Raw genomic sequence first — 26,945 nt, forward strand, 5'->3', positions numbered from 1 at the left:
TTATGACGGTAAATAATTCAAATTATTTTAGTATTTGCATTTATTACTTGTGAAGTTTGACTAAGAGCATCAGACAAGTTGTGAACAGTACAAATACAGAAAAAAGATAAAGGCCTTTAAAGATAAAGATGATAAAGCATTTGCAATCAAAGTAATTTTTTTTTCAGAAGCAAACACTTTATTACTATTTTTGTTAGTTAATGAAAACAATATCTCTGAACAGTCCATTCTTGGGAAACATTTTGCTGTATTTGTCAGTACTTGAAAAGGATTAACACAGTTATTTTTAAAATGCTTACATTGATAAGGGATGTTTCCACTTGCCATCATCTATTCCACAAACAATCCCCGGCTGCCAATATAATGAGTAAAATAAAAATGTTCCCATAAACAAGAACAGTTTGAAGAGTATGCAAAAGGTGTAAGTATTTTGTATACTTATTAACATCAGTAAAGTTTAGAACATTGGTATAAATTTTCTAATTATGAGAGCCTGAAATAGATGTAATTATTACATTGCTCTAAAGAATGTACTTTAGGCACTTCTGCTACCCCAAATCATGTTGTTTCTTACTCTGTTTTTGCTCTAAAGCAAATTAAAAAAAATACCTAACATTCAATTTCAAGTAGAAAGTAAAACCCTGCAACAATTCTATTCCTCTGCTTGGATGGTAAATATTTACAAATGTAGGAAGAGAACCAGGTTCAGGATGCAGAGAAGCTCTTAGAATTCTAGTTGTTCAACCTTCAGAAACTTCTAGAAACCTTTGTGACTCTCCCATACTGCATCCTCTACCATATCCTCAACCCTAGACACTTTAAAAAAGAGGATTTTGTTGGAAAATAAATATAATCTGTTCCCAGCTCCCCAGTTACTCTCCCATTAATGGGGGAACCTTCCTCTTTCCTCTTATGTCTGAGTTTTGCTGATGAAACAAAAACAGAGCAGAGAAGGCCTCCAGTAAACTTCATTATTAAGTTACTTACCTTTCAGCCTACAAGCTGTAGCCACTGAGTCTTTCCTAGCACCTGTCTCCATTTATTAGCAAGAGAGGAGAAGAGGATTCTTCCCTCTCTTGTAAGTTACATGTGGTTTGCACAGTAACCCACAGGATTTCCCCAAGAGCTATTGTAAGATACGAACAAGTCTTACAGCTCCTGTTTATTGACTTGCCCTTTCTACAGGACTGTGAGGTTGCTGGAGCAGACAGGTAAATGCACTAAACAGAGGGCCTACTAATGTAGCAGTCTTTCTGTTCACAGCTCCTCACAAGCTGTTGCCTACTGGAAACTGCCCAGTCACCTTGCTGCCCTGGGACTTGTCACACATCTGGGACAGAGCACTGAGAGACTTGGAGGAGATCCCTTCCTTGTGAGATCAGTTTAAGAATTTCCCTGCCATCAAATGCTGAGGAAAGGAAAACAAGAAAAGGAAGGCAAAGGAGTGAATAAGAGCACCATGCCACCCTAGAGGCCCTGAGAAGATGGTCATATTTCCATGTGTCAGGCCTTCCTCTCCCTGGGATCACATCTCTCTTCCTCCTCTTCCATGCATGCTACCAGATGCGGCATTTGTTGTCTGGGTTCATTGGGGTTCCACTGGGACACTGGAAGCTCTTGGAAAAGTCCTGGCTATTGCTGACAGGCCCAGAGACACGAAGTGGCAAGGGACTATGTGGATCTGTGTTCAGGGAAGACTGGAGCTTCTCTGGATCCTGGTGTCCACACATTGCCTGAAGGGAAGCAAAAGAGAAAAGTCAGTTTGGCTGAAAGTCCTCATGTGAACGAGACTTAGGGTTCCTCATGCCTCTGCATGTGTCAGAGGGCACTAGAGAAAACAAGGAAATGTGCATTCATGGCTGACAACAAGATTTTCTTCGGATTGTTTTCTCTTTCCTTAAACTTCTCTGTCCCCATTTCACTCTCTGACAAGTCATCTGCACTTTTTCTATACTGCATAGTCCAGAAAACAGAAAATTTAGACCACCCTGGCTAGGCTCATGCAACCTTGGACTCTATCTAAAAAGTGGTAAAGATGTCTCAGTATCTAGATTCAGCTTCTTAAGTGAAATCAGTGAGTGCTCATCCACAAAGGAGTGCACTTACACAAAATCCCATTACTACTCTAGAGACTTGGGGAGGATTATGTGACTTTATTGGTGTTAAACTAGCAATCCAAGTATTCATTCTCAGGATTTCCGTCATTTTTTATCAACAAATGATGCAGCTGCCATTTAGACTCTAAAAGACCCAATAAGCTGTTTTTTTAATGCACTGCTCTGACTTAATAAATACACAAAACTTCTCCCTTTGCACAAATAGAATGACTTATAAGGATGTGATTTTCTGAGCACAGAAATCCCACCCTCTTATCATGGGGAACTTGGCAGCACAGCTGTGCATAGCTGCGCAATTTACTGCAGCTTCCCACAGAAACAGTGAACTATGGGTGCATGTACTTCTAGTTCTTTGTCTCTAAATAACATTTGAAACATTTTTTTCACTATCAGTCAATCAGAGTGACGTGACATCCAGCTATGCACCATGACAGAGAAGTGAATGAAGGATGGGAGGGACAGAAACATGACTTTTACAGTTAGATTTTACTGTCCATGCAAAAGATTGCTCACAACAGCAAAAAAGTACTCAGAGGCTGGCAAAGAAGCTTGCTTTCCTTGACACAGTTGTCTGCTACAACTTAATTTTGGTGGATTTCAGTGCTTTGTAAAAGATATATTTGCAGACAGGCCTTTTGTTAGCTTGAGATCCGTAACAGGTTAGGAGCTGTAAATATGATTTTTAGCTTCTAAATAAGATTCTGGATCTCACAGAATCATTGGTCATTATCAGTTCTGTGAAGAGGAGGGAAAGTGATTGAATATTGAGAAAGACAAACTGTAAGGGTGTGGAGAAAATGAAGAGTGAAAAAGACACATGACTAGAATTCATTACATGAGCAAAACTGAGGTAGAAAAGTTGATCGTGTGAAAGTCCAATCTTAGGTAAATCCTTTTCTTTGTGCTTTTTCAGCCAATTCTTATAGGCCTGTGGAGAGATAAAATGGATAATTATAAATCTTTCTTAGACAGTATCACAGGCTCATGTCTTCTGTCAGTGAAATCTATCAATCTAATATATATTTAATAAATTAGTAAGTTTGTATCTCTCTCCTCATTCTGAGGCTCTCTGCTGCTGCCCATGCCCTTAACAAATCTAAAGTGGGAGAATACTACATAATTACTTTCCTTACCATTTCAGATGTTGCTACACAGATACCAATATACACATTGTCATAGGATGTGGTAATTATAATATGAGAGAATGAAAATTATTAAAAAACAATCACAAGTATTTGATTATGAATTAAAGACTTTCTGCTTCCCAATGTTCTTCATGAAAGAAAGTAATAAGTACTATTTTAGACCTAGGTATCTCACACCACCCTCAGCAGGTAAACTGAAGTACTGCATGAAGAAACAAAAAATTCTCTCTAAGGTACTGCTGAAAACCTTGCTATGGAGTCATTTCACCATCACACAAAATTCTGTTTCATATCTCAGCTTATTTCCTCAAGTATAACATAAACATATATACAATAGCATGCTTTTGTATGCATGATTTAAACAGGGAATTAAAGGTGGTGAAGGGAACAAGTTGTCTTACATGGACATATTGAGACTATGAGCAAAGCTTTGTGAGGAACCTTTCTCTGAAATAACAGAGGACATGCTGGGCTCATGCTCCACTGGCACAGGTGTGCAAGAAATCTGGAACTGGAGGGGAATGTGGGAGAAAGGAGTAGCAGGGTAATCTTGTGTGTTATGTAGTCAGACCATGAGATTGCAGAAGGAAATCACAATACCTGGTAAGCGACGGCGAGCCCTCCAGTGTCAGCTGTATTCTCCAACAGTGTGAAGGTGCCATTGACATTAGAGCTGTAGCTTTCATACTGCTCAACCAAGCAGTCTATAGAGCTTTGTAGTGCACTCCTGTTGCACGCAGGACAGCCCTCAGGCAACGCTGGGGGGGAAAAAAGTCCTAGAAGTAAAGCTATTTATGGCATTCACCTGTGTTCCTCATTCTAATCACTGATTATTCCTAGTAGCCAGCATGGACTGAAATATGTTTTCCTTAAGTTCATCTACCTTAATAATATATGTATATATTGATGTAAGGACTAGGAGTTCAGATCCTCTAAGGGGAAGTACCAGTGGGACCTAGAAGAGTAAATGAAGACACCACAGCCAGTACCCACCATAACCATAGAATGAGTGAAGAATTTCATGTGCCATGAAGACCCCGATGGCTCCAAAATTCACAGCGCTGAAAAATAAAGATGAAAAGAGTACTTTTGGAAAGAAAAAAGAGGGCAGAGGAGCATTCTTATACTGAGCACAACTGTGTGCTCCACAGGAGTGTTCTACTCTGGGACCACACAGAAACACTTTCTATGTATTGTCACTCAGGCATGTAAAAGTGCAAAGACCAGTGTGAATTATCCTACCTATGCTTAAAATTGTACTATGGGCTTACTTTAAAGTATTTGTTGCTAATAAGCCATCATAACAATGAAGAGTCTATGAATGAGATTCTGCCTTCATTAGCTCATTAATAATGACAGGTATTGTTGTTGTTGATATATGTCCTTATTGAACCTCTACTGTCTGAACTGCTGCACAAACAGCAACTACAACGGTAGCTATACAAAAGCAGGATGTTTGGAGAAGCAATCTTGCAACTTTTGTCCAGTGAGAAAGGATACATAAAACTGGCAAAGGCAAATTGAAATCATGATGTTTTGACTGCAATTACTCTGGTCTAGCATGGGCAACCTTGCTACAACCAAGAAGTTGTCCTAGAAACCTCCAAATGGAATTTCTATGGTTCTATGCAATGAATTTACCAATACTATCACAAGGTAGAGAACACTCAAAATGCATTTCCGTTATATGAAGTTGTGGGCTTATTCTTTCTTCCCATGCACTGGTTAACACTGATGAAGCATGAAATTTTTGTACTAGATCATTATTCCATCACTGGGAACTAATAGTAGCTCTATAGGTGATAACTTATAAATTTTACCCAGAGAAGCTGTGAATGCCCCACCCCCAGAAGTGTTCAGGGCCAGGCTGGATGGAGCTCTGAGCAACCTGGTCTAGTGGAAGATGTCCCTGCCCATGGCAGGGGGGAGGAACTAGACAATCTTTAAAGGTTCCTTCCAATCCAAACCTTTTTACGATTCTATAATAATTGTACTGCTTTGCTGAGTTCTTATTTTAAAAATTATCTTCACAGTCACCTGAATTTGCTTTTGCCAGTGAAGTTTAAACTCTGGAGCATCATTTGAGAAAATGCTATTGTACCAACTCACCAAAAGCTGATAAAGTTTTATTTATCAGTCCACTCAACTGAGGTGACAGTGAGAAAAATGTACTTTACTGACCTGAATACAAAAGGAATAAGAAGGCATAGACACTTTTTCACAGAGAAATATAGTGACAGCCCATGCCACTGAAAAAAAATTTCTTTTCTACTATTCTTTTGAGATGTCCTTTTCTTCATACTATAATAAATTAATTAAATACTCCAAGCACTAGAAGATCACCATCGAGAAAATAATTAGTTTTAACTGAAACATGTTTCTTTAGAACTTCAGCCTCTTGCCACAATGTGAGCTTATTTTTCATACAATGGTACTAGAACAAGTATCTATCCACTATAGGCGAAAATAACATAGAATTATATGTTTACAGTCAACTGTTTGGAGTGCTTTTATTATCAGAAAAAATATTGCTTAAAAGATCTGTTCCATATGATGAAAGAACAGAACCAGAGGAGTATGGTCTTGAGAAGTGTTGTTATTGCAGGGGAAGACTCAGAGTTAAAAGTCTATTTGCTTACTAGAAAGGGTTTCTTTAAGACAAAGATAGAAGAACTGTGACACATTTGAAAAAGACTTCTGACAAGAAGTTGCTCTATGAGGCTGCTATTTTCTCTGGGTCAGATTGCAGGAATCCTTGGAATTTAGAAAATGAGAGGCAAATATCTTTGCAGTTAACCTACATGTGACTTCTGCCTCTTTGCTCTGGAGTAATATCTTTGTGTCAGTTGAGTTTCACCTAGATTCTGATTTTGCTTCAGCAGAGTCAATGAATCACTCTCTCTCTCAGAATGTATCAAGCAGTATCCATGTGGCTTTAGAAAAAGCTGGGTTTCCCCCCTTTCCTGTATCTTTCTGGGATGCAGTGAGAGAAAGAAATTAGGGACAGACCACCTGCTAAGATTCCTCCTAGAAGCATGGTGCAGCCCAGGGACTACATTCAACTTGCACCTCTGAAGCCCCTCCATACCTGGGAAACTCCATGTGGAAAAAAGGACTGCGGAACATTCCAGCCGGAAAGACCACCATGTGGTGGCTTATAGAATAGTATGAATGCACACTCCAGGGGTGCACATGCCAGCTAGAAGCAAAATAAAAAGAGAAATTAGAGAATGTACTAACGCCTTATCTCACACTTTGATCCTTTCCTTCACTGAGCTTGCAAAAAAAGCTCAACTGTTCACACAGCACCTGCAAATGATGAAATTCACATTCTCTAGAGTTTATTTGTTTGAAATAAATCTTCAGTTGTTTACAGATGATCAGAACTAATAGCTTAGTTTTCATAGACATTCTCCCTCATAATTTCTCTGTCAAGTAAATTAGGATTAGTAGCCTCCTGTGAAGTCATGCATGGAATACTGTGCAGGAGGTGTAAGGCCTAAGCCCATCTGTCAATGCTGCCTTCCTTCTAAAGCATCCTATGTCCTGCCTTTGAGGTCACTCCACCAGCATTCCTGTCATCACGGTGCCTTGCTGTTGGCTTTGTTAAGAAGTCCAGGAGAACCAGCTATCCCCCTTAATTAAGGGAGCATGGTCAAAAAAGTGAGTTTTTTTCAGAGGTGCTCTCTTCACAATGATGGGTACTTTGGTAGCATTGCTCAGGCTCAATGAAGGACAGCCTGCCAGATTCAAGGTTTCTTTAAAGCAGGATGCAGCAAGGCAGCAACATTCAGAACTGGTGAAACCACTTTCAGAGGTATGGAATCCAATTCTGCCCACTGGCTCCCACCTGCCCTTCCTCCTCTTCCACAGTAAAAGAGAGATATACAGTTATCACTGTTCTGAGTGACCTACTCCAACTAATCCTGCTTTGAGCAGGAGGATTGAATTAGGTGATCTCCACAGGTCCCTTCCAACCTCAGCTGGTTCACAAGTATGTGGTTTTGTTATATTTTTCAGATCACTATCTGACTTACTTTTTCTGTGGATTATGCTGAAGGAGCTTCAGGTAGGAATTTTCCCTCAGTACTTTCAAGCAAGCCACCACATTGAGGAAAAACGTGTCTTCATTTATCTCCAGCTGAGGGAAGAGACAGGGAATGTGATTGTCATAGGGTGTAAGTGAGGAATGAATTGAACAATTGAGAAAAAGAAAAATTAAGAAAAAGAAAAATCCCATGGATCGAAAAAGGCTTAATCCGAACAGAAACCAATGGGATACTTGTCGTTTTTTTCTCTCCCATTTCTAAAGACCTGCAATTTAAAATATGACAGGAATGTTATCTGAAGGCCAAACAGAACATACAAACAGGTAAAAAATTACTTTTATCAGGCCAACAGGTCTAAATAGGAAACAGTATAGGCAACAATATAGAAGCAACAGATAATGATTCTGTGGTCACATGTGTTCCCAAAAAATGAACTGTAGGAAATGTGCTCCAGAGGTCATCACCTCTTTTGTAAGCAGACAAGACAGCAGTTGATACAGGTAAACTGCCAATAATGAGGCAGGCATGTTTACATTATATAGCTCACTTTCTGGTATTCCAGGTTCACTTTGTCAGTCTGGAGTATGTGAGCTGGATAACCAATCTCCACGCGTAGTCTGGATACCTAAAATAATAACAAACAAAGAAACATAAAGAAACTTGATCAATAGGAGGCTTCACATTCTGCAAGTCCTTTTAAAGGCTATTTCTAACCAACGTGAGCATGATCTGTGAGTCAGCCCTTCAAAAGGACAGCTTGTTTCAAGAAGACATCTTGATCTGCTGCTCTGCTTTCTCAGCTCTACAACCTGAGACCTAATGTTGTTCTATTCTTTTTCTTTGTATTGTCTTCTGCCATCCAGCTTTTTAGCTTTTAACCTTACTAGATGTATAAAATTTAATTATATCTCAATAAAGTTATTCAGAGTATTCATGGACAGACAAAAATGGAGCCACTCAATCAGCATATGTTCCGATGCATGCTGTCACTTATAAAACCACCTTCAGTTTTTAGTATGAATAAGACATCTGTTTAAGACTGTGTGCCTGTAGAAGCAGGTAGGAATACATAAAGGTGTAGGTCTCTTCCATTCCTTCTCCAGAGGCTTCAAGGAAAGGAAGGCCTCAGTAATTTCTGCCTTCTGCACACACCAAGGCTTTAGCGTTTCGGCGAGTCTGTTCATCCATCCACTCCACCTGATCCAGGCGGTCACAGAGGGCATCTTGGATCACAGAGAACATCTGCTCAGCCTGCCATGGAGAAAAGAAGGCATGGTCACAATTGCACGAAGACATTGCTCACTCTTTGTTACCACCTTCCCATGTTCTAGCAATTCAACCACAGAATAACTGGGGGAAAAATCCATTTTGTGTGTGTGTGTGATGAAAGAGATTTCATTTTCTACAGTGATTTAGCCTTAAGTTATCTGGCATTCAGTTTTTCCTCACAGGGCTTACCATTCTCTCCCACACACCTTTTCATCTGGCCTCTCACAGTAACTACGAGAGAGACAACTCCTTCTCATTCCATTTTGAATAATTGCCTCCCCTCTTGAGCAAAATGAAAATTCAGTATCCACAAGTATTTCTTGCTGGTGTCTCCCTTTCCAAAATTATGGCAATCTGATTCAACCCTTCTCAAACAGGAAATCTTTTCCACACTGCAGGCAAGTGTTCTTTTTACCGTGGATCCACTCAGAATACTTTCAAATGACTGCTTAATATCTTTGCAATTGAAAATCTTATTGAGATATATCACATTGGTGATGAATACTGTTAATACTCTTATTCTAGGGAGTTTACAGAGATTGCATGCATTTGTAGGGCTATCATAGCTATTGGTGCTGCACACAGGACTTTTCTAACAATTGAGACAAAGATAATAGCGGGTATTTAGCACTGATTATTTTAAAATGACACCAATGTCTTGTTCTGACATATTCCCAAAATAGGAAGGGAAGTGCATAAGCAGAGGGTTAAAAGGTAGGAAACCTACACATGATTTTACTGCCTTAATGTGGTGTTAAGGTGGTATGTCAAAAAAAGAAAGAGGCTAAGCTGAACTCTGCTTAGGGGTTAAGATGATGAATACCTACAAATTTCTTGGTCTGCTCAGGGAAAATTTCTTGCACAATCATCTTCCCTAGAACTGGCTCAAAGAAAGAGCTGGTATCAGTCAAGCACTTCCTCCAGCGCTCAGCTGGGATCTGTAGGAATAAAGAAGTAGAGACATGTGAGAGTGAGGACAAAGAACTAGGAAATCACTAAAATTATATGTAGATATGTGGACAGTAGCACTGTCTAAAATTGAAAGCAGTGAATAAGTAATGTAGTTCTATTTACGGTACCACAATAAAAATTTCTAGTAAAATATTTATTTCCTTACGATTTACTCCACTTACTTTCCCTCAAGATGCAGATTTGTACATTAGCAGAGAAAAAGCCATAGAAGAAAGGTGACCATCTATATATTTTTCCCTACTCTATGATACAGTACGCTGAGCTGTCTAAACTTTTGAGGGTCATATCTACTCACACATTTCTTTTGAGGAAAAAAGAAGCTCTTAATGACCATGAGAGAGTAGTTTTTCTCCCCAGAGCTAAGAACTCCATCTGTCTAAGGTATCAAGAGAACATTCAGAAGGCATGAGCTACAGTGTTCAGCTGTTGGGGAGGCTGAAGAAACTGATAAAAGGCTAACTCACCATTCTAGACCCCATTTTTCCATAAAGGATCTTATACAGCTCCAGGCGTGCATCTTGGAATTGACTGTCAAGGGCTGGGGAGAGATTCCCAACCAGACAAACAATCATATAAATGTGAAGGACCCTGTAGACAGAAGATTGAAGGCTGGTAACCATAAACACAGAAGAGAGGTAAGTGTCAGAGGAGTAACTTGAGGCAGAGAAATCCTAGGAACCTGAACAATGACAACAAAGAACTCTGAATGGAATACACCTGAGGCTATCAAAGAGGGATGACTGACATGAGTTGAATACAGAAACTCCCCAAAACACTGTGGAGACTTAAGGGGTAACTCCCTGCTGGGGCACAGAATTCTTTATGGGAAGTTGGAGAAGGATACTTTTTAGGACTGGGTGAAACATATAGAATATTATGTGAAGTCTTTGGGATTATGTAAGATTTATGATGGCATGTTTATAGGAAGGACCAAAGGCAGGGAAAGGGAAGGATCATGGTGGACTGGGAGAATATATGTGGGAAAATGGAGAGGAAAGCCAATGAGAAGGAATGGTTGAGTGTAAACTGCTTGCCAGGGTGTCTGCCTGACTGAGCTCTGCACATGGAAGCCAGGATTTGTCCTCCTATCTTATTAAATGCTATTGTTAAGTAACATTCTAGTCACTGTGTGTGAAGATGGAACTGAATGCTGGGGAGATGACAAGTCTGAGAGTTGAGTATTGGAGGGACTTTGGATCCAGCTAGCTTCTGGAGAGAGCAGCAGTCTGAGAGCTGGCTATTGGGAATACTAGTGGTTGGGAGCAGGTACTGAAGAGAGCTGATAGTATAAGTGTGCTTGTAACAGGAAGACACCAAAGTATCAGCAACCAAAGTAGGGCTGCAAGACTCAGGGAATCATATATTCATGTGATATACCCAAGTGAACACCAGGAGATCTTGGCCAGCTTCTCTACAGAAGACTAAATACCCAAGACCTGCTCTTGGAGTGAGCCACATCATGCGTGTGCACACACATATTTCACTAGTACTGACCAATCCCGATCAGCTGGAGCTGCGGAATAGAATCAATTCTGTGCTCATGTTGGTATGAGTGCTTTGGGTGCCAGTCAAGACACTGTGTTCCCTCTCTGTGTGACACACATTAATATATTATTTTAGATGTGTGTTCATACATGGTGCATGCATATACAAACCTATTGGGAATATATGCTAAGCCATAGCACTGGCCAAATCAGTGGATATAAGCCTTGCAATTGTTAGACTACTGGATTCAGCAGCCTCCAACACAGCAGCCTCTAATCTATTAAACCTATGGTATTTGAAGAAAATATTTCTTGGGGCATGAAAAACTGCAACAGTAGATATTGGCTCCTACCTTCCCTTGTGCCATTTCTCGATGAGCTTTGACATGTTGCTTAAGTAATCCATGTCATGCACTGCAATTGGCTGAGAGAGGTCCATTGGCGCAGGATGGAACACAGCCTTGAGACACGCCAGCCAGTCGATAGCAGGTGCCTTCTCCTGCAAGTAAAACAAAGCTTGCATGCTGAACTATGAATCTAAACTAGCTCACAAGAAATAATAGGGAAACCAGGATAGTCTTCCCAATAATGTCAAGAGATACTTTCCACAAGTTAAATTGTTTTTATGATGTGCATCTTGAAGATGAGAACTGACTTTTTTTAAAGGGAAATAGCACTGGGGAGGGGAGAGAGTTGTGGGCCTGAAAAAAACTCTGTGAGTAAAAGAACATAAGTTACTGGCTCAACAGGCTCCAAGTGTAATTTGCAAGACAATGGCGTTTAAACAAAGCATCTCATATCTCTTTTGATCTGGATCTTCAGAATGAAGTCATGAAAGTCACATGTAATTGTGTTGCTCAAGTTTTAAGGCACAGATACCTGCAGCTCCCTAATGGTAGTGCGAAAGAAGAGCATCCCCCTCTGCTGTCTTTTCTGCAGTGGAGTGACAAAGCGCTGGAGGTTAGAGATGAAGGACAAGGTCAGGGAAAAGGAGTCAGGGGGACCATCCTCTGTCCTTCCAAGTAGGACCCCCACTTTCTTCAAATACGAAAGATACACACGGAGAACCTGCAATACAGAGCATATCTTCAATGGAAGATACGTGACCAAAAATTAGTCACTCCATCCATCCATCCATCCATCCATCCTTCCATCCATCCATCCATCCATCCATCCATCCATCCATCCATCCATCCATCCATCCATCCATCCTTCCATCCATCCATCCATCCATCCATCCATCCATCCATCCATCCATCCATCCATCCATCTTGACCATATAAACTTCAATCTTTCAAAACTACTTCAGAGCCACCCCATCCCTAAAACTGCCCTCTTGCTGCAACATCCTTATGTAATTGTTCATGTGGAATACCTTTTGCCAAGCACAGCTCCTCTCTCAGTGAAGAGCAGTGAATTCCCTAATGATTCTTTTTCTGTCAGCTCACAATTACTTCAAATACTAGAATAACTTTAGAGATGTAGGCCTATATCTCTGGAGTCAGAGGAGAGAAATTCAGTGATATAATGAGCCAGTATTTTAATGGACAGAAAATGTCAACTTCTTGTTTCGATTTTCATAAACTTTCAGATATGATAACTCAGGAGGTTTTGGGATGATTTTTCTGAAAGGCTCTGATTGAGAAACTGACATAACTCAGTTTTCATGAAGTTCAGAAATGACAAAGTGCATTTTGTTACCATGTCCCAAGGTCAAAGAACTTGTTCCCCCAAAATATGTTCAAACATTTAAAAATAAGCTGAAAAATACTAGATATCCCTCCCTGCAATACACAAATTTTGTTATAAAGCCGTATTTTGGACAAAAACATTTTTTAAAAAACATTCATTCAAGGCAAACACTAAAAGGAAGCCCAGGTTCAGAAAAAAATTGTAACTATAAAAGCTATAAAAAATTGTAACTATAGCATTCTAAACTAGAAGTTTTAAACCTGGTGGCTAAAATGGGTTACATTTTACAATCTATCTTTTGGAAAAGTTGAGTTTTGTAAAGAATTCTTTCTGGAGGCATTTTCAGAGGTCACTGACCGTAACCCATGGAAACAGACCACTCTGAACCAGGAGGCAATTCAAGGAGATCCCTACATCAAATAGCTATTTTTACCTTTCTTCAGCCTCTGATATGTTACCTCAAGATAATTTTTCTCTTTGAATTCACTCTCAAGTGGAATATCAAACTCAGGATGGTCAATCTGCAAGAAGGAGTAAAGAAAAAACATTTTCAGAAATGCAAATGTGAGGATATTTTGGTATTTTCTGTAGCATGGAATTTGAGATGCTATTAACTTCCTTTCACTTTTGGAAAATGCTTGCTTAGTTCTTCAAAGAAGGACACAGGCTTAACTTGAGCAAGTCTTGGTCTGACTTTTTACTCACAATGCTTCCTTAATAATGCTCTTTCTTTAGCATGCTCACCTGGATAATATTGGTCTTGGGGTCAAAAGGAGTGGGTCCCACATGTACTCTAAAAAATGGAAAGGTGCTGTATCTGCTCATGAGAATCTGAAGAGTTTCGTTAAAATCTTTTGTTTCCCCCACACCTGTGTTATGCCATCCACCAACCTAGAAAAAGACAGAAATGCTGCAAGTGAGAAAAACTGGTTGGATCTGTACTTACAATTTTTCTCCTTTTACACCTGTAAGCTTAGTCATTCTGATAACTAAGAAGCAACAGAGCAAAAGCACCAGGGGAAACTCATGAGGTGTTCTACATATCCTGCTGGCTTTAGAATGACCTGACACTTTCCCTTAAGCAAAGCAATGAACTGCAAAATGACAAGGAAAAGGAATCGTAATTAATAACAGAGTAAGGTGTGCAGGAAAAAAATTCTGGATAAGCAGGAGACAGGAAATAGGTATCATTTTTCTGAAGACATCTGGAAGGACAAACAGGGATCAGTGATTACAGGTCCCACCTCCCTGACAAGCAGATTCACAGGTGGGCCTGTAGTGTCTGTTCCTTTTGCTGGAAGGTTCTGCATCCTCTTTGGACACACGGCATAAGTGCTCTTTGCTGGAAGGAAGATGCCCAGCCCTCCCTGGCACCAAGAGGAGTCTCTCAGAATGGAAAGAGAAGATTTTCTCCTTTAAACAAGCTCTCCTGGCAGCCTGGATTACTGAATGATCATCTCGTTTTAGACAGAAAAATTTCATCCATTTGCAAGATGCTCCCCAATCTGTGAGTCAGATTCTACTGAACCAAACTTTTGAGATGAAACATAACCCCTCTCTGTAGACTTGATTTTTTTACCATCCTTCAGTAATATATAAGGTTATGAGGAGAGATTCAGGTACCTGATGTCAGAAAATCAGTTCTTAAAAAGTTCTTAAAACAGCATTTAAAGCTAGAAGATTTATCACTTGGAAGTTGGGCTGTGAACCATGACTAGGGCCAGATTCTATGAAAGTTACATCATACAGGACTGTATGACCACACCTGCCCACTTTCCTTCTCCCTGCTGGAATTCTCTTCCTGAGGGAGAGGAAACAGCACAAACATTCACCTCATTTAGGAGGTCCTTCAGTGGCTGAGCTCCTTGGGATTCTATTCGTTCAGTATCCATGCAGGAACGATAAAATCGTATTGCTTTCTCCTTGGCTGAGCCTCTTATCCCAAACTGTGGACTTTCTGAAGAAAAAAGCAGATTTAAAATTTTAAAAGCAATTTAGAAAGAAGGTGAGACAGCATTGGAGCAGAGAACAGTTTTAAGAACATTTTACAAATGCATCCACATTTCCCACAGTGACCCAAAGCAAGGGACCTTCTGGCACCATGACTCTTCCTGAGGCCAAATATGTGAGGTTTTTTGCATGGAAACAGGAGCATAACAGGAAGTTGGTGCATATCTAGGCTTCAGTCCCCCATGGAGGCAGGACACATCACCAGAGTGCACATTCAGACTAGCACAGCATCAATGGCCTACTTTGACAAGGTAACAGGAAAATGGCTTGGGTTGCTGTCAGAATTTAAAGCGTGACTTTCATCTGTTACACTTGGCAAGAGGAACTAAAATGTTTAAAATGCAGCTACTGTAACATGACATGCTCAAAAAATAAATCTGTACCTGTAATGATAGAAGAACGAAGAGAGGGGACTCAGTCCCTGTTAGGAATGATTTTGCTCTCAGTCACTACTATTGTCAGATCTGACCAAGGCAGATGCTGAAGGTAACACACCAATCATCTGACCCTACCTAAAAGCCTTTTCAGGATCAACAGGTTTTCTTCCAACAACACATCAAATACATTTAGTGATTCTTCTCTGGTTCTACTTGACTGTTTGCCTTCCCATCTGCCACAGGCATATTTGTAGAAGTTCTCACAGGGGTTAACAGTGTCATTCCTAGAATTCAGAAGTCTTTCCAAGAGAGCAGGATCTGACTCAGCATCACAGGATCCTGAAGAGGAAGTAAATAAGAGAGAACTGAGAAGTAATAGTAGAGAGTGAGAATAACTCCAAACAAAAATCTTTTAGAGGACATTTACCCCAAAAAACTTATTTTTGGTACAAGCTCCTTTGCATGCCATGTTGAATTCTTTGTAAGATATTGCTGAATGGAAAGGAAGTGTGTTCTCTCTTTCACATCCCAGGAAGACTGTCCTCTGTTTGTACTATCTAGGCAGCCACAGGTTGGATTATTCTGCCTTCTCAAAGTCTTTCCTCTGAATCAGTCAAATTTGGCCACATGATAAACAAGAAAGCAACTCATGGTGTCAATATATGATGTAAGAGAAGGACATAGCACAGAGAAAGAAATGAGATCAGATTAAAAATGTGTTTTTTCAAGTATGGGAAATATTTTTCAGCATGACATTTGTCAAAAGAGGACAAGGATATTTCTAGAATATCTTGCTTTGATCTATAATTTTCTTTTTCTAAACTGCTTCAAATTGCTGGTTATGCATAGTCATTTTAGTTCAGTATCTTATATCAACAACAGATCAGATCAATTATTTACTGAAATAATCCACCTGTAAATCAAAGTAAGTCTTCCCATACTATGGTTTCAAAGTTGACATGGGAGAAGGTAGGCAGAGTGGAAAAGGACTAGATCTAAACAGATTTTCCTTGGTCTCTGCAGTCTTTAACATATGACAAGAGCTAAAGAAAAAAACTAGGTAAAGATTCAACAGAGCTTATTTTGGAGCAGGGAATGTCTGTATCCACCAATATAAATGCACCTTCTGTATTGAGCTTTCTATATGCAGAGATATTCACATAAACCACTCTGCAGATAGTTCTTTAGCAAATTTGGAAGGCAAATTAATGTTTCTGATCTATACTCCCAGCTTCTCCATTAGCAAGAAACTCTGACTTTTGCTTTTACTCTATGACTGCACTGATCTAGGCTAGAAAACCAGGACTGGACTTCAGTCAGAGATAGAAAGGCAAAAGAGGAGTTCCAAGTCTCAGATTCAGTTCAGTTTCTTGACTGCAGAGAGACCAGAACAGACTGATGAGGTGCAATACAATATAATGCTGTTCTCCCTCAAAACTGGGCTCAGGCGTATTAAATAGCAGGCAGAGGAGGATAGACATGGAGGATCTCTTCTCACTGTGACTCAAGGAAGAGGTAGAAAAATGTACCTTTTTAACAAAAGGTGCTATGATTCCTGGAGATTCTGAAAGTGTGGTTCTTAATACTGATGTTAACCTTAAAACTCAGTGGAGGCAGGTAAGAGAGAAAGGGATCTTAAAAATGGGGTGGATGAGGAAGAATGGAAAAGGATATCTCATATTATACCTAGAGCACAAGTCATCACGAGGTAGGTGATAAGCAATGTAAAGCCAAGGAGAGTACTGACAAGAAGTGCACACAGAAGTAGGCTTTTCCCCTGAAGGCATCGTTCTTTCTTTGCACCTGTTCTCAGCTCCTGGTCACAGGTCTGAAGAGACAGAAAAAATCAAGAAAGAAAAATTCATATTAAGGTTAGCACTAATAACATACTCCATCTCCCACCTAATCTACTAGGAAATCATTCACACGACTAGTGCCAAAATACCAATAGTCATCCAAGTCATCTACATGTTGTACTCCCATAGGCTTTCTCTCTTCACTTCCCCATTTTTTCAAGCTATAACTGTTGCACAGTATTATGAATTACTCATTGACAATCCAGCTTGCTATGAGGAGACTTCTCCCTCCATGGTTCATTCTGGTTTATGGAATCACCTTGCATATACTTCCTGAAGATATCAAAGCCTTTTTGAGTCTATAAAGCTAATAATAGGATGGCTATGACTGGTGGTTCTTTATTCTGCTAGAGTCTGGTAATCTGAGCACTAATTTCAGATCTCTCTTCAAGAAATAAAGTACTGCATCCGAAGCCCTGTAGTCCAATTCAAGTGAGAGAAAAGATTTGTTCTATTCTAGAAACTGAAGTAAACTGTAAATTGCTTAGATCTTATATAGAGACAGGTTTTAAGTCACTTAAATTTAGTTTTCTTCATAATCTAGATGTCTCATTTTGTCTGTGGAACAGGCTAGAGACATAATGAGTACACCTTCTGTTTTAGATATCTGTTTTAGGATGAGCTGAAACATTCTCCAGAGTTATTTGTCCTTTTCTCTGTTGGCTGCAAAGGAAGCTAGATGACTATCATAAGATATATCCCTAACATCTACCTACCTATAGTTAGATAGTATGACATTTTCGCTCCTTCTGCATACTTTGATGCACATAACACTGGAGAGCAGCAGTTTATGAAAGAACAGACACTGGAATGCATACTGGTGATATATAAGGAAAGGGAAAGAACTGAAAAAAAATGAAAAGTGAAATGACTGAATAGGAATATACAATGATAAAAGGGAGGCAGAAGGGGGGAAAAACCAGAAGATAATGGAAAACCTCAGCTGTAGCAAACAAGGAGAAAATCTCACAGCTGTGAAAGCTGATGGAAGTGCTATTGGGAGAGTCCTACATGTCACTGTCAGGGCCTGGCTTGTACTGTCCCTACAGGCTCAAGTTTAGCTCCCTGTTCTATCCTGATTCTTTGATAAAAGAAATCTGTTTGAGAAACCTTATCAGGCCTCGGAACTCTTTGAGGAAAGCCAAAAGGCAGCCTTGGTGCACATGCCCACTTCTTCACTTGGCTGTCTGCAGCTCTCCTGTGTGGTCTCCATCTGAGCTCTGCTGCAATGGCAGCCATGCCTTTGTCTGGACAGGCATGCCATCGATCTGGATCCTGACCATCACCTACAGACTTGATTCTGCAGGTTTGCCCTTGGACCTGTCCCCTCACAAGGTACTTGCCTGGCAATCTGCACTCTTGGTTGACCCTGGGCCCTGTCACCAGTCCTACCTTACACCCCTCATGCCCATACTGAGGGGGGCACCCCTTGCTTTTTAAGTCATTGCTTCTTGCCTGCCTTGTCGTGACTCTCAGGTTTCAGATTGTCACCTCTCTTCTGCATTTGCTGCTCCCTTACGTGCAGCAGCTAAACAGCATTCGTCACCACTCTTGGTATCTATGTTCTTTGCCACAAAAGCAGGAAACATGGATCTTGACAAAAATCACAAGAAATGGAGCAAAATCTTTACAGGAATGTAAGTATGTCACAGTATATGCCCCTTCTCCTAAGGGAACATTAAGGAAATGAATGAGTCTGCTGTTAATCATCTGTACTAATATATGATTTATGACTTCTGCACAAAAACATTAATAGAAGGGAAAACAAAAATAAGCAATAGAAAAACAGACCTCATCATTTTCTAATCTTTCAAATGTGAATTTTATTCAATCTTGAATAAAAACTTTTCAAAGGCTTTCAACTCCTGGAAATTACTAACAAGAGTTGAGTGCCTAATGCTTTTCTCCTTTAAAATCCTATTCTTCTGACTTCTTCAGGAAAGATACAGAATAATCAAATGGAGAGCAAGTACATACAAGTGACATTAGAAGTTGCTAGATACAGAACATGATCATACTGGCAAAGTACAGAGTACAAACTACAAAGGATGAAATCCAAATTCCTTTCATAAGTCCCTGTAGCAAAACACTTGTTTTACTCCTGGAGTAAGAGAGTAACCGTACAGCAACTGAGTGAAAGAAAACTAGCTTAGCTGATAAAGGAAATACAAAAACCACTCTTTGGCATGCAAGCCTTCATCTTTCACCCTTTAGGAAAGATTGAATGATTTACATTCACAATTATCTTGACTTCTCAGCTGCAATAAACTTCTTGTTTTTAACATAGAAAATCTGGCCTATTCCTATAATGAAATAGTAACAATTTTGCAATTATTTGGTTTCATGCTATCAGAAGATATCTGTTTCTCTCTTTTGAGTCATAAATGGCATGACTGTGGAGATACTAGCAAGAAACTGGAATTTCAAGACTCTCTGTTGAATTTCTTATGAATTTTTGGTTAACAGTTGGCCTATTTCAGGCCTATGCATGATGTTTATTTTGAAATCCAAAATGCATCAAATAAGAGAGTTTTAAAAATGTCTAAGAGAAACTGCCCCCCTCAAATCTCCATTGTGAAACAACTAGAGAAGTACCTGGCTGAGAGCAGCATGCCCAAAATAATAACACAGCACAAAACAAACGACAGGGTAGTGGAAATTGGTTGTGGACCTCTATGTAGAAACTGGATTATGGTCTGTATTATGTGAACCATAAACATAAAAACTGTTCTTGAACACCTTCACCTTCCTAATAAATTCCTTTCTAATCTTGCCTCTCTAACTGGGATGGGATTTGAGAGAAATTGTGGACATACATAAACAGAGAAAAAAGAGGAGGGCAGTCATATTTAGTCCTCCTTTAGGTCTTTTTCATGCCAACAGCTTAAACAAATCTAGACAGACAAATACCTGCTTTTTCAGTACTCTTAGACAGATACTGACCAGAGCAAAATCCCTGTCAGATGCTTGATCTAGAATGAATTTCACTTTTATGCCACAATGGATTAAGTTGTTCACAGGCACTAAAATACAGACCTAAGGCAGTGATTCTTGGCCAAGGCAGAGGTGTGAATTTAACTAGATAGACCCAGAGGTGGCATAGCAACACTTCCAGGGCACAGGATACAGGAACATTACATAGCTTATAGGAAGCAGCAGCACTTTATTGTGGCATGTTTTGAGACCTGATTGCTTCATCCAGCAAGCAACATATAAAGATACAAGTGAATGGTTTGAACAAGCCAGTGGAAAAGGATAAAAAGACTTCAACCTCTGACAGGGTTTTTCTTCATAGGCCTCACTTATGGGTGAGATGAATAATCAGTATTAGCATAAAGATGAATGCAATTTCCACTACAGTTTCAGTCCTTTCATGTTTTTAAGCATGTGCAAATGCTCAAATGTAAATGTGTTCACTATGGCTAAGTGAGAACAAACGGCCGTAAAATCATTAAAAGATTAAGTCTAATAGCTGTAAATTATCAAAATGTATGACTTAAAATTAATGTACTATATTTATCATCTGACTCAAACGCAAGCATGACTTGGGATAGCATGACAAGTACTGTTATCACTAAAGCAAGAACTGTTTGATACAACTAAATCAGCCAAAGAATTTGATTTTCCTTGAGCATCTCCTTCTTTTTGTTTGTGAGCTGTTCCTGAATTCTGAAGGGAGTTGAAGTTACTCTCCCTAATTCTTTCTCACCTTGCATTTTCACAGTGTTTAGTGCTATTACAGAAAGATAAGCATCTAGCTTTCATGAAAAGAAAGTAAATTTTAAAAAAGAGATCAAAGGAAGAGAGAAATGAAGTTATTTTTCATAACTGTTTACCAGATAATGTAGCAGTATTGTTTTTCAGCCAGTAGATTATTCATGAATTACTGACTTTGGCTGTTACCCAAATCTTGTTTATCACATTACTCACATGGATGGCATATTTTCAGACTAATACCCCAATATCACAAAAACCTTCATTTTCTAAATTCATCTTTTGTCAGCAAATTATTTAAGCACATAAATTGAGCCTATTAAATGCCATTTGAGAAATATTTTAGCCTGTGTTTCAAACTGCTCAAATTAAATATGAAACAGAAAGGTTGCTGAATTGTATTCTGGAGTACTAAAACTGTGAAGCAAAACCATGGCCAACAACTGAAATTATGATTATGGTTTGATCTTCATCACACAGAAATTTTGGAACGGATATACAAAACAAACATTTCTGCAAATTCTTCAACTATAAATACTCAGACAAGATAAATATAAGTGACTGTTTGCATTACAGCCACAGTCACACTGAACAGATCTCAATGTAAGAACACATGCACATTTCAGTGTTTGTATTATTTAGTAACACAGAACACTTCATTTATCTCTGCTGCCCTTGAATGTTTTGTACTTTTTCAGCAATCGTGAGCTAACAGTTCAGTTCAATGCAATTTGTCTGTAAATATGCAATTAAGACTTTGCTAGTTATTTATATAAGACATCAAAGCAGAAAAAGGACACCACGCTACATGGGAAGCAATTAGGCTCACCATGTCATTCTCACATTCCAAAAACTATGCCTTGCTTATCCACAACTATTTATAGGGGGGAAACTGCACATTTCTATGTAAGTACTTTCTTATACAACCTTGCTGGAAAAAATGGAGATAGAATAAAATATGCCATTATAATTTCCATTATTATTGTTGTTGTTGTTATCATTATTACTACTACTAATAGTTTTACTATTACTATTATTACTTGTTGGTCAGTACTTCAAACAGCGCTCAGAACGGCCATTAGGGTGACTAACAGGAAGGGCAAGAACCCCTAAATCATCACATCATATCCCAAATCATTAATTCTGAGACCCGGACAAGACCTTTCTGGATACAAACTGTGAAAAACTCAACTACCTCAGTCTCCCAAGGCAATAAGCAGTGTAGCTATGAAAGGGGAAGGAAAAGAGAAGTGTGCAATGAAGCTCCCTCAGCAGATTACAAGACAGACCCATTTCCTTACCTGTGGAACAGTGCTCATGCTTGTCACCCCAGCAGGCTTTGCTCCTGTGGCTACCACAGTTGTGAACTCTGTTTACTTGGTTGCTATCAGTCTTCTGTGCCCACACGCTCTGCTGAGTCCAGAGACAATCTCTTCTTCCCAGCTTGGCTGTTTGCTGTGGGGAGGAGAAGTGAGAAGAAAAGCTCAGAGACAAACACCCTTAGAGAAAATGGGAGGGAGGGAAATGGTGTTTCTGCAACTCTCCACCCACCTTCTTAACACCTCTACTTCTCATAAAAGGATTTTTCCCCCCCTTCTGTGTCTCTGTGACCCACCTGCCTTTCTGTCTCTTGGAGCTCCACCGAAATCTTTTTGAACAGAAGTATGTGATTCTCTATCTCCCTCAGCCTCTTCTCAGCTAGTCGCTGTTTCTTTTCTCTCCAGCAGCCTCACTATCCTGCCCACCCAACAAGCCTGTTTCGGTCTGATATTCTCCCTGCCACTAGCCTGTTTCAACCTGCTGTTGCCTTGGGGCCCGCAGGCTTCTGCCTATTGCTAGATAGTGTGGGCTAGGGATCCTAGTGCTCCTCCTCCCACGAGGAAAAGCCAAGGTGCTGACTTGCTTCTATCTCTCCCTCTCTCATCTGCGCCCTAGTGTCCATTCAAGGAGTGAACACATCTGACTTTTTCTCTTTCCCATTAAGAGTCATAGAAAAAGAAAATCATTAATTACTGATTCTATTTACAGTTGTTCATTGCTTCTTGGAAGATGGCCAGCCTATGTGTCTTTGCTTATTTAAGGAGAAGTATTGGGAAGATTTGGGAGGGAGGTTTCTCTGCTTTGAGGACTGGGAACCCAGATTACTTCTCTGAGACATTAAAAACTGAGTAGGAGAGTGAGACATTGGGATTTGAGACCTTCCCAATTGGCAGCTGTGAGCTGAGAGGTAGTGGGGACCAATTTGGTATCAGCTTCCAAAGTGCTTGAAAAAAGCAGAATACCAGGATGGGACTGTTTGCCTCCCCAGGCTGCAAGTCTCTGAGAAGAATGTTATATCTTGGTTCACTAGTCTGAAGATAATTTGATATCTGCTCAGTTGTTCAGAGCTCCTATCAACCTGATTTTTCCCTGTTTCTGTAGTGCTTGCATAATTTAACACTTTACTATCACAACAGATTTCTTATATGGCTGAAATGAGTTACTTACTCCCAGTCCTTTTTAGCATTCAGGTTACTGGTAGCTATATATTTCTATATTTACAAAATAGCTCTAAATACAGTAAGAAAGTTCTTGCATACTGACAAAAAGGTCCCTACTGACCTTTCTTTCCTTGCAGCGTGTCACTTCACCTTAACATCAGAATCCATTTTGCAAATACTTCTCGCTTAAATTGAGATTTGACTTAATGAAAGCAACAAAACAGTGTTTTGTTAGCCACAATTGAGATCTCACAGTGAAGAGATCTTTGTAAACTATATGGACAAATTTGTTCATGACAATATTGAGTTTATTTATCTGTCTTAACTGTATCTGAACTCTTCCACCTTCATAATTACAGCATCTAACAGCTGCCAAGTTTTATGTAATGAAGTAAATTTTACTTCTCTTTTCTCTATGAAAAGAGTTTAAAACTTACCTGTGCAAGGAATTTATTGCCTTTTTTGATTATAAAATGGTTATGATGTTTTTGAACACAATGTAATTAAAATTAGAGCGAGTAATAAAAGCTTGGCTGAAGTATTCACTTTTAAAATAACACTTGAGAAGACAAAAAAGCCTTTGGTCAATATGCTGGGAGGAAATGATTGACATTAATGTCATTTCATATACCAGTAGCTATTAAACAGGTATTCTCATTTCCTCTTGATTAAATGAAATTTTACCACATAATTTGGCAAAACATTACATTGATATTGCCACACATGCTAGCTAGAAATGGATTGTCCCACACATGCTAGCTAGAAATGCTTTGAATGTGTATGTATGGATGATTTTTACCAGACTTGTAAACTAATCAGGACACATCCTTAACAGGAGATGGATCTCAGCTTCATTTCAAGAGTGCATGGGATGTTTCAGGAAAGGAAACCTGAGAAACCCTCTCTTTCTCAATGAAGAGCACAGCTCTTTGAATTGCATGTTTCAATGGTGCTGTGATGCTGAGAAAGCTGCCTTGCAAGATCTAGTGTGGTGGTGATATTTCTTCTATGAAGGCATTACATACCATAGTAACATCATATGTTGGATCTAATAGACATTATTATTGGATTCCCAATAGTGTTCTGTAAAAGTATGCTCCTGAGTAATATTCTGCTATAGTGGACGTTGGGTTTTGAGTTCAGTAATTCAGTAGCAAAGTTGAGCTGCTATGGAGAGAATTAAGTTGTTAAAATTTTTATATATTCTAAAATTTGTGTATCTCATTGGAAAAATGTGGATTTATTTCATGTAGATGCTACGACTGTGACTATGGTCTGAGATATCCAGGTATAAGATAAATTTTAATTGAAATTATATGATCCACATTTCAGAAAAATCTGTTTGGCTGTTGCAAAGTAATTCATACACTGTAGTTATGTACGTTTTTAAGGAGAGTTTCTTGCATCTGTCAGGGTAAAGATAGAGCATATTTGCATCTGGTAGCAATAAGGCAGTAAAGCATGACTTACATTTTCCATATCACCAACTGGATATGGAAATTTCTTTCAGATTGTGTGCCACAGGACAGTAGCACTTTCGGTTTGAAAGTGACAGTCTGTATATATATTTAAGGCTTGAAAAAGCTCTGCCATGGAGAGGATTGCATGATGGTATTGTAAATACTCTGATGGGGTTTTGTATATACAACCTGTAGAGCTTTGGGCATCTTGAGAGCTGACTGTGTGAAGTATTCACATATACATGAAAATGGTGCTGTTGTTTTTCCTGCTAGCATGTAGGTTTCTTTGAAGACACTTTTCTCACCTACAGAAAGCAAAGACAAAAAGTTTCCCTGTAAAATTTTTCTAATTACAGAAGCAGGAAGAGGGGCTTGGGGGAGGGAGGGAGGGAGGGAGGGAGGGCAGGGAGGGAGAAAACGTCACAAGTAATCCTTATCAACTCATTCCCTTCTTATCTTTAAGGCACATATGACAGCTTTGCTCCCTTGAGTTCACAAATTAGTAAGAGAACCTCTGTCTTTTTTCTCTGGGAGAGACACTTTCTCTTCTCTGTACAGTGCATTAGCTTCTTCCAAATCTAACTGATCAGCACAGTGAAAAAAATATAATGTTCAGCATGCCTTCCAGCTGTTACACATAAAAATGCTTAACAGCAATTATCTTTTAGATACCTCTTAGAATTAAATAAACATATGATTCAAAGAAATATGGACATATTAAGTGTGTTGGCATGCATTTGACAGATGTTGTTGCAAGTATTTATCATGGTAATTTTAAATTGTTAGTATTTCAAATGGTTTGGAATCAAAAGCAGGTTTCAGCAAATTATTTTTCTAATATCTGTCCTGAAGCGAAATTGAATTGGGACTTTGATCTTCTACATCCTGTGAATAGTAAATTCCACTGCAACAGTTTGGTAGACTGAAGTTCTGCTGGATGGATTGATATTCCATCTTCAGCCTTCCAAAATATATATGTATCACAGACTGCACAAAAGATTGCTCTTTTAAAAAGAGCATTAGAAAAACATGCTGAGGCAATGTTAATGACACTGGCCATCTTGAAAACTCTTGTAAAAAGGCTACCACTTACAAAGAAACTGCACTTAGGTTTAAAAAAACCTTGTTCAACTCAAGCTCTTCTACCTCAAATGGTCCCTGGTGATACTACTACTGAGCGGTGTGACTTGAGGATTAAAACAACGTGGAAGAAAATCTCCTTGATATGAAAGACTGTCTGCTAAAGGTTAGTAATAATTTTGGCAACCATCAAAAGCACAAATTTGATCTGAGGACATCAGAACACTGTAGCACTTGTTCCTTCACTAAAGAAGTTCAGAAAACTGGAGGCAGGATAGCCTGAGAGCCATAATATTCCGTTGAAGATTGGAGGACTAATGACAGGATAAATTCACTTTAAACAACCCATAATTGGAGCTGTCAGTCAGGGATCTAGCAGAGTGTTCTAACTGCCCTGCAGGTGACAGAGAGGGATCCCTTCTGGGACAAAAGTGCTCTCAGACACTCTCAAATCACATATGCAGCAACTTTTCACATGGCAATTTCACACATGGCGACTTTTCACTCTTTTATCCACCAAAAACTTTCTCATTCATCTAGCATCAGTCAATCAGTACACAAACTCAAAGACTCAGAGAATGCCTTGGTTAGAAGGCACCTTTTAAAAATCATCCAGTTAAACCAACCCACCATGGTCAGGCTGCTTAATCTCTGTCCAGGCCCTGAATACTTCTAGTGAGGGGACATCCCCCACTTCCCTGGGCAACCTGTCCTTCCAGCTTTCTGGGACACCTTTATTCAGGAAAAAAAGGACAGAAAAGTAATTGTTACTTCTAACCACAGCCACCAGTTAATAGACTTTAGGTTCAGAGGAGGCAGGAAGAAGGGGAGAGACCAAAGTTTGTAACCACAGATTAGCTCAATGTGCAGCAATTCACTTACCTGGATAAATTTGTTAAAGACAATGGGGAAAAAAAGAGGAATAGCCTGACCTCTGTGACTCCTTTGAATTGAAGATTCATCAGTCCATGCATAAGGAAGACTATACTCAAACCTTGGATCCAGGTGGATAGAATGGATACAAGATATGTGAACTGGAAGGTAGACAGGAAGGGTATCCTTGGTGACAGGAAAGAAAAGGAGTTGGTTTCAGGTACTAGGAAAGGGAAGTCTGAGAATGAAGGGTAAGAGGGTAGAGAAGATTAGGCAAGAAAGATAGGAAAAGCAGTGAAAATAAGAATGGAAAAAACCACTGAAGTTGAAACTAAAAAACACCTTGTTTTTCCCTCTCCTACATGAA

General features: G+C 39.3%; 1 protein-coding gene across 1 annotated transcript; it reads right to left on the reverse strand.

The window, feature by feature from the left end:
* Positions 1-1,048: 1,048 nt before the first annotated feature.
* KEL (Kell metallo-endopeptidase (Kell blood group)) lies at positions 1,049-22,069 on the reverse strand. Its single transcript, XM_058018318.1, has 18 exons — positions 21,987-22,069; positions 16,802-16,943; positions 15,251-15,454; positions 14,561-14,685; positions 13,473-13,619; positions 13,187-13,249; positions 11,916-12,104; positions 11,390-11,535; positions 10,017-10,140; positions 9,408-9,518; positions 8,464-8,562; positions 7,859-7,936; positions 7,300-7,403; positions 6,351-6,461; positions 4,256-4,323; positions 3,863-4,020; positions 2,953-3,045; positions 1,049-1,733 (listed from the first exon to the last, which is right to left on the reverse strand). Exons 1-18 carry the CDS (start codon positions 22,002-22,004, stop codon positions 1,557-1,559), a joined length of 2,157 nt encoding a protein of 718 aa, XP_057874301.1. The 5' UTR covers positions 22,005-22,069; the 3' UTR covers positions 1,049-1,556.
* Positions 22,070-26,945: the final 4,876 nt, after the last annotated feature.

The sequence above is a fragment of the Melospiza georgiana genome, chromosome 2 (assembly GCF_028018845.1).
Source record: "Melospiza georgiana isolate bMelGeo1 chromosome 2, bMelGeo1.pri, whole genome shotgun sequence".
Classification (NCBI taxonomy): Eukaryota; Metazoa; Chordata; class Aves; order Passeriformes; family Passerellidae; genus Melospiza; species Melospiza georgiana.

Bases quoted from the DNA above. Each gene is read 5' to 3' on its own strand.
- KEL (XM_058018318.1), bottom strand. The intron at 6,462-7,299 runs GTAAGTCAGATA...TTTTGCTTCTAG, and splicing joins CAGCATAATCCACAGAAAAA to CTGGCATGTGCACCCCTGGA. The intron at 4,021-4,255 runs GTGGGTACTGGC...TTTCCCCCCCAG, and splicing joins TCACTCATTCTATGGTTATG to CGTTGCCTGAGGGCTGTCCT.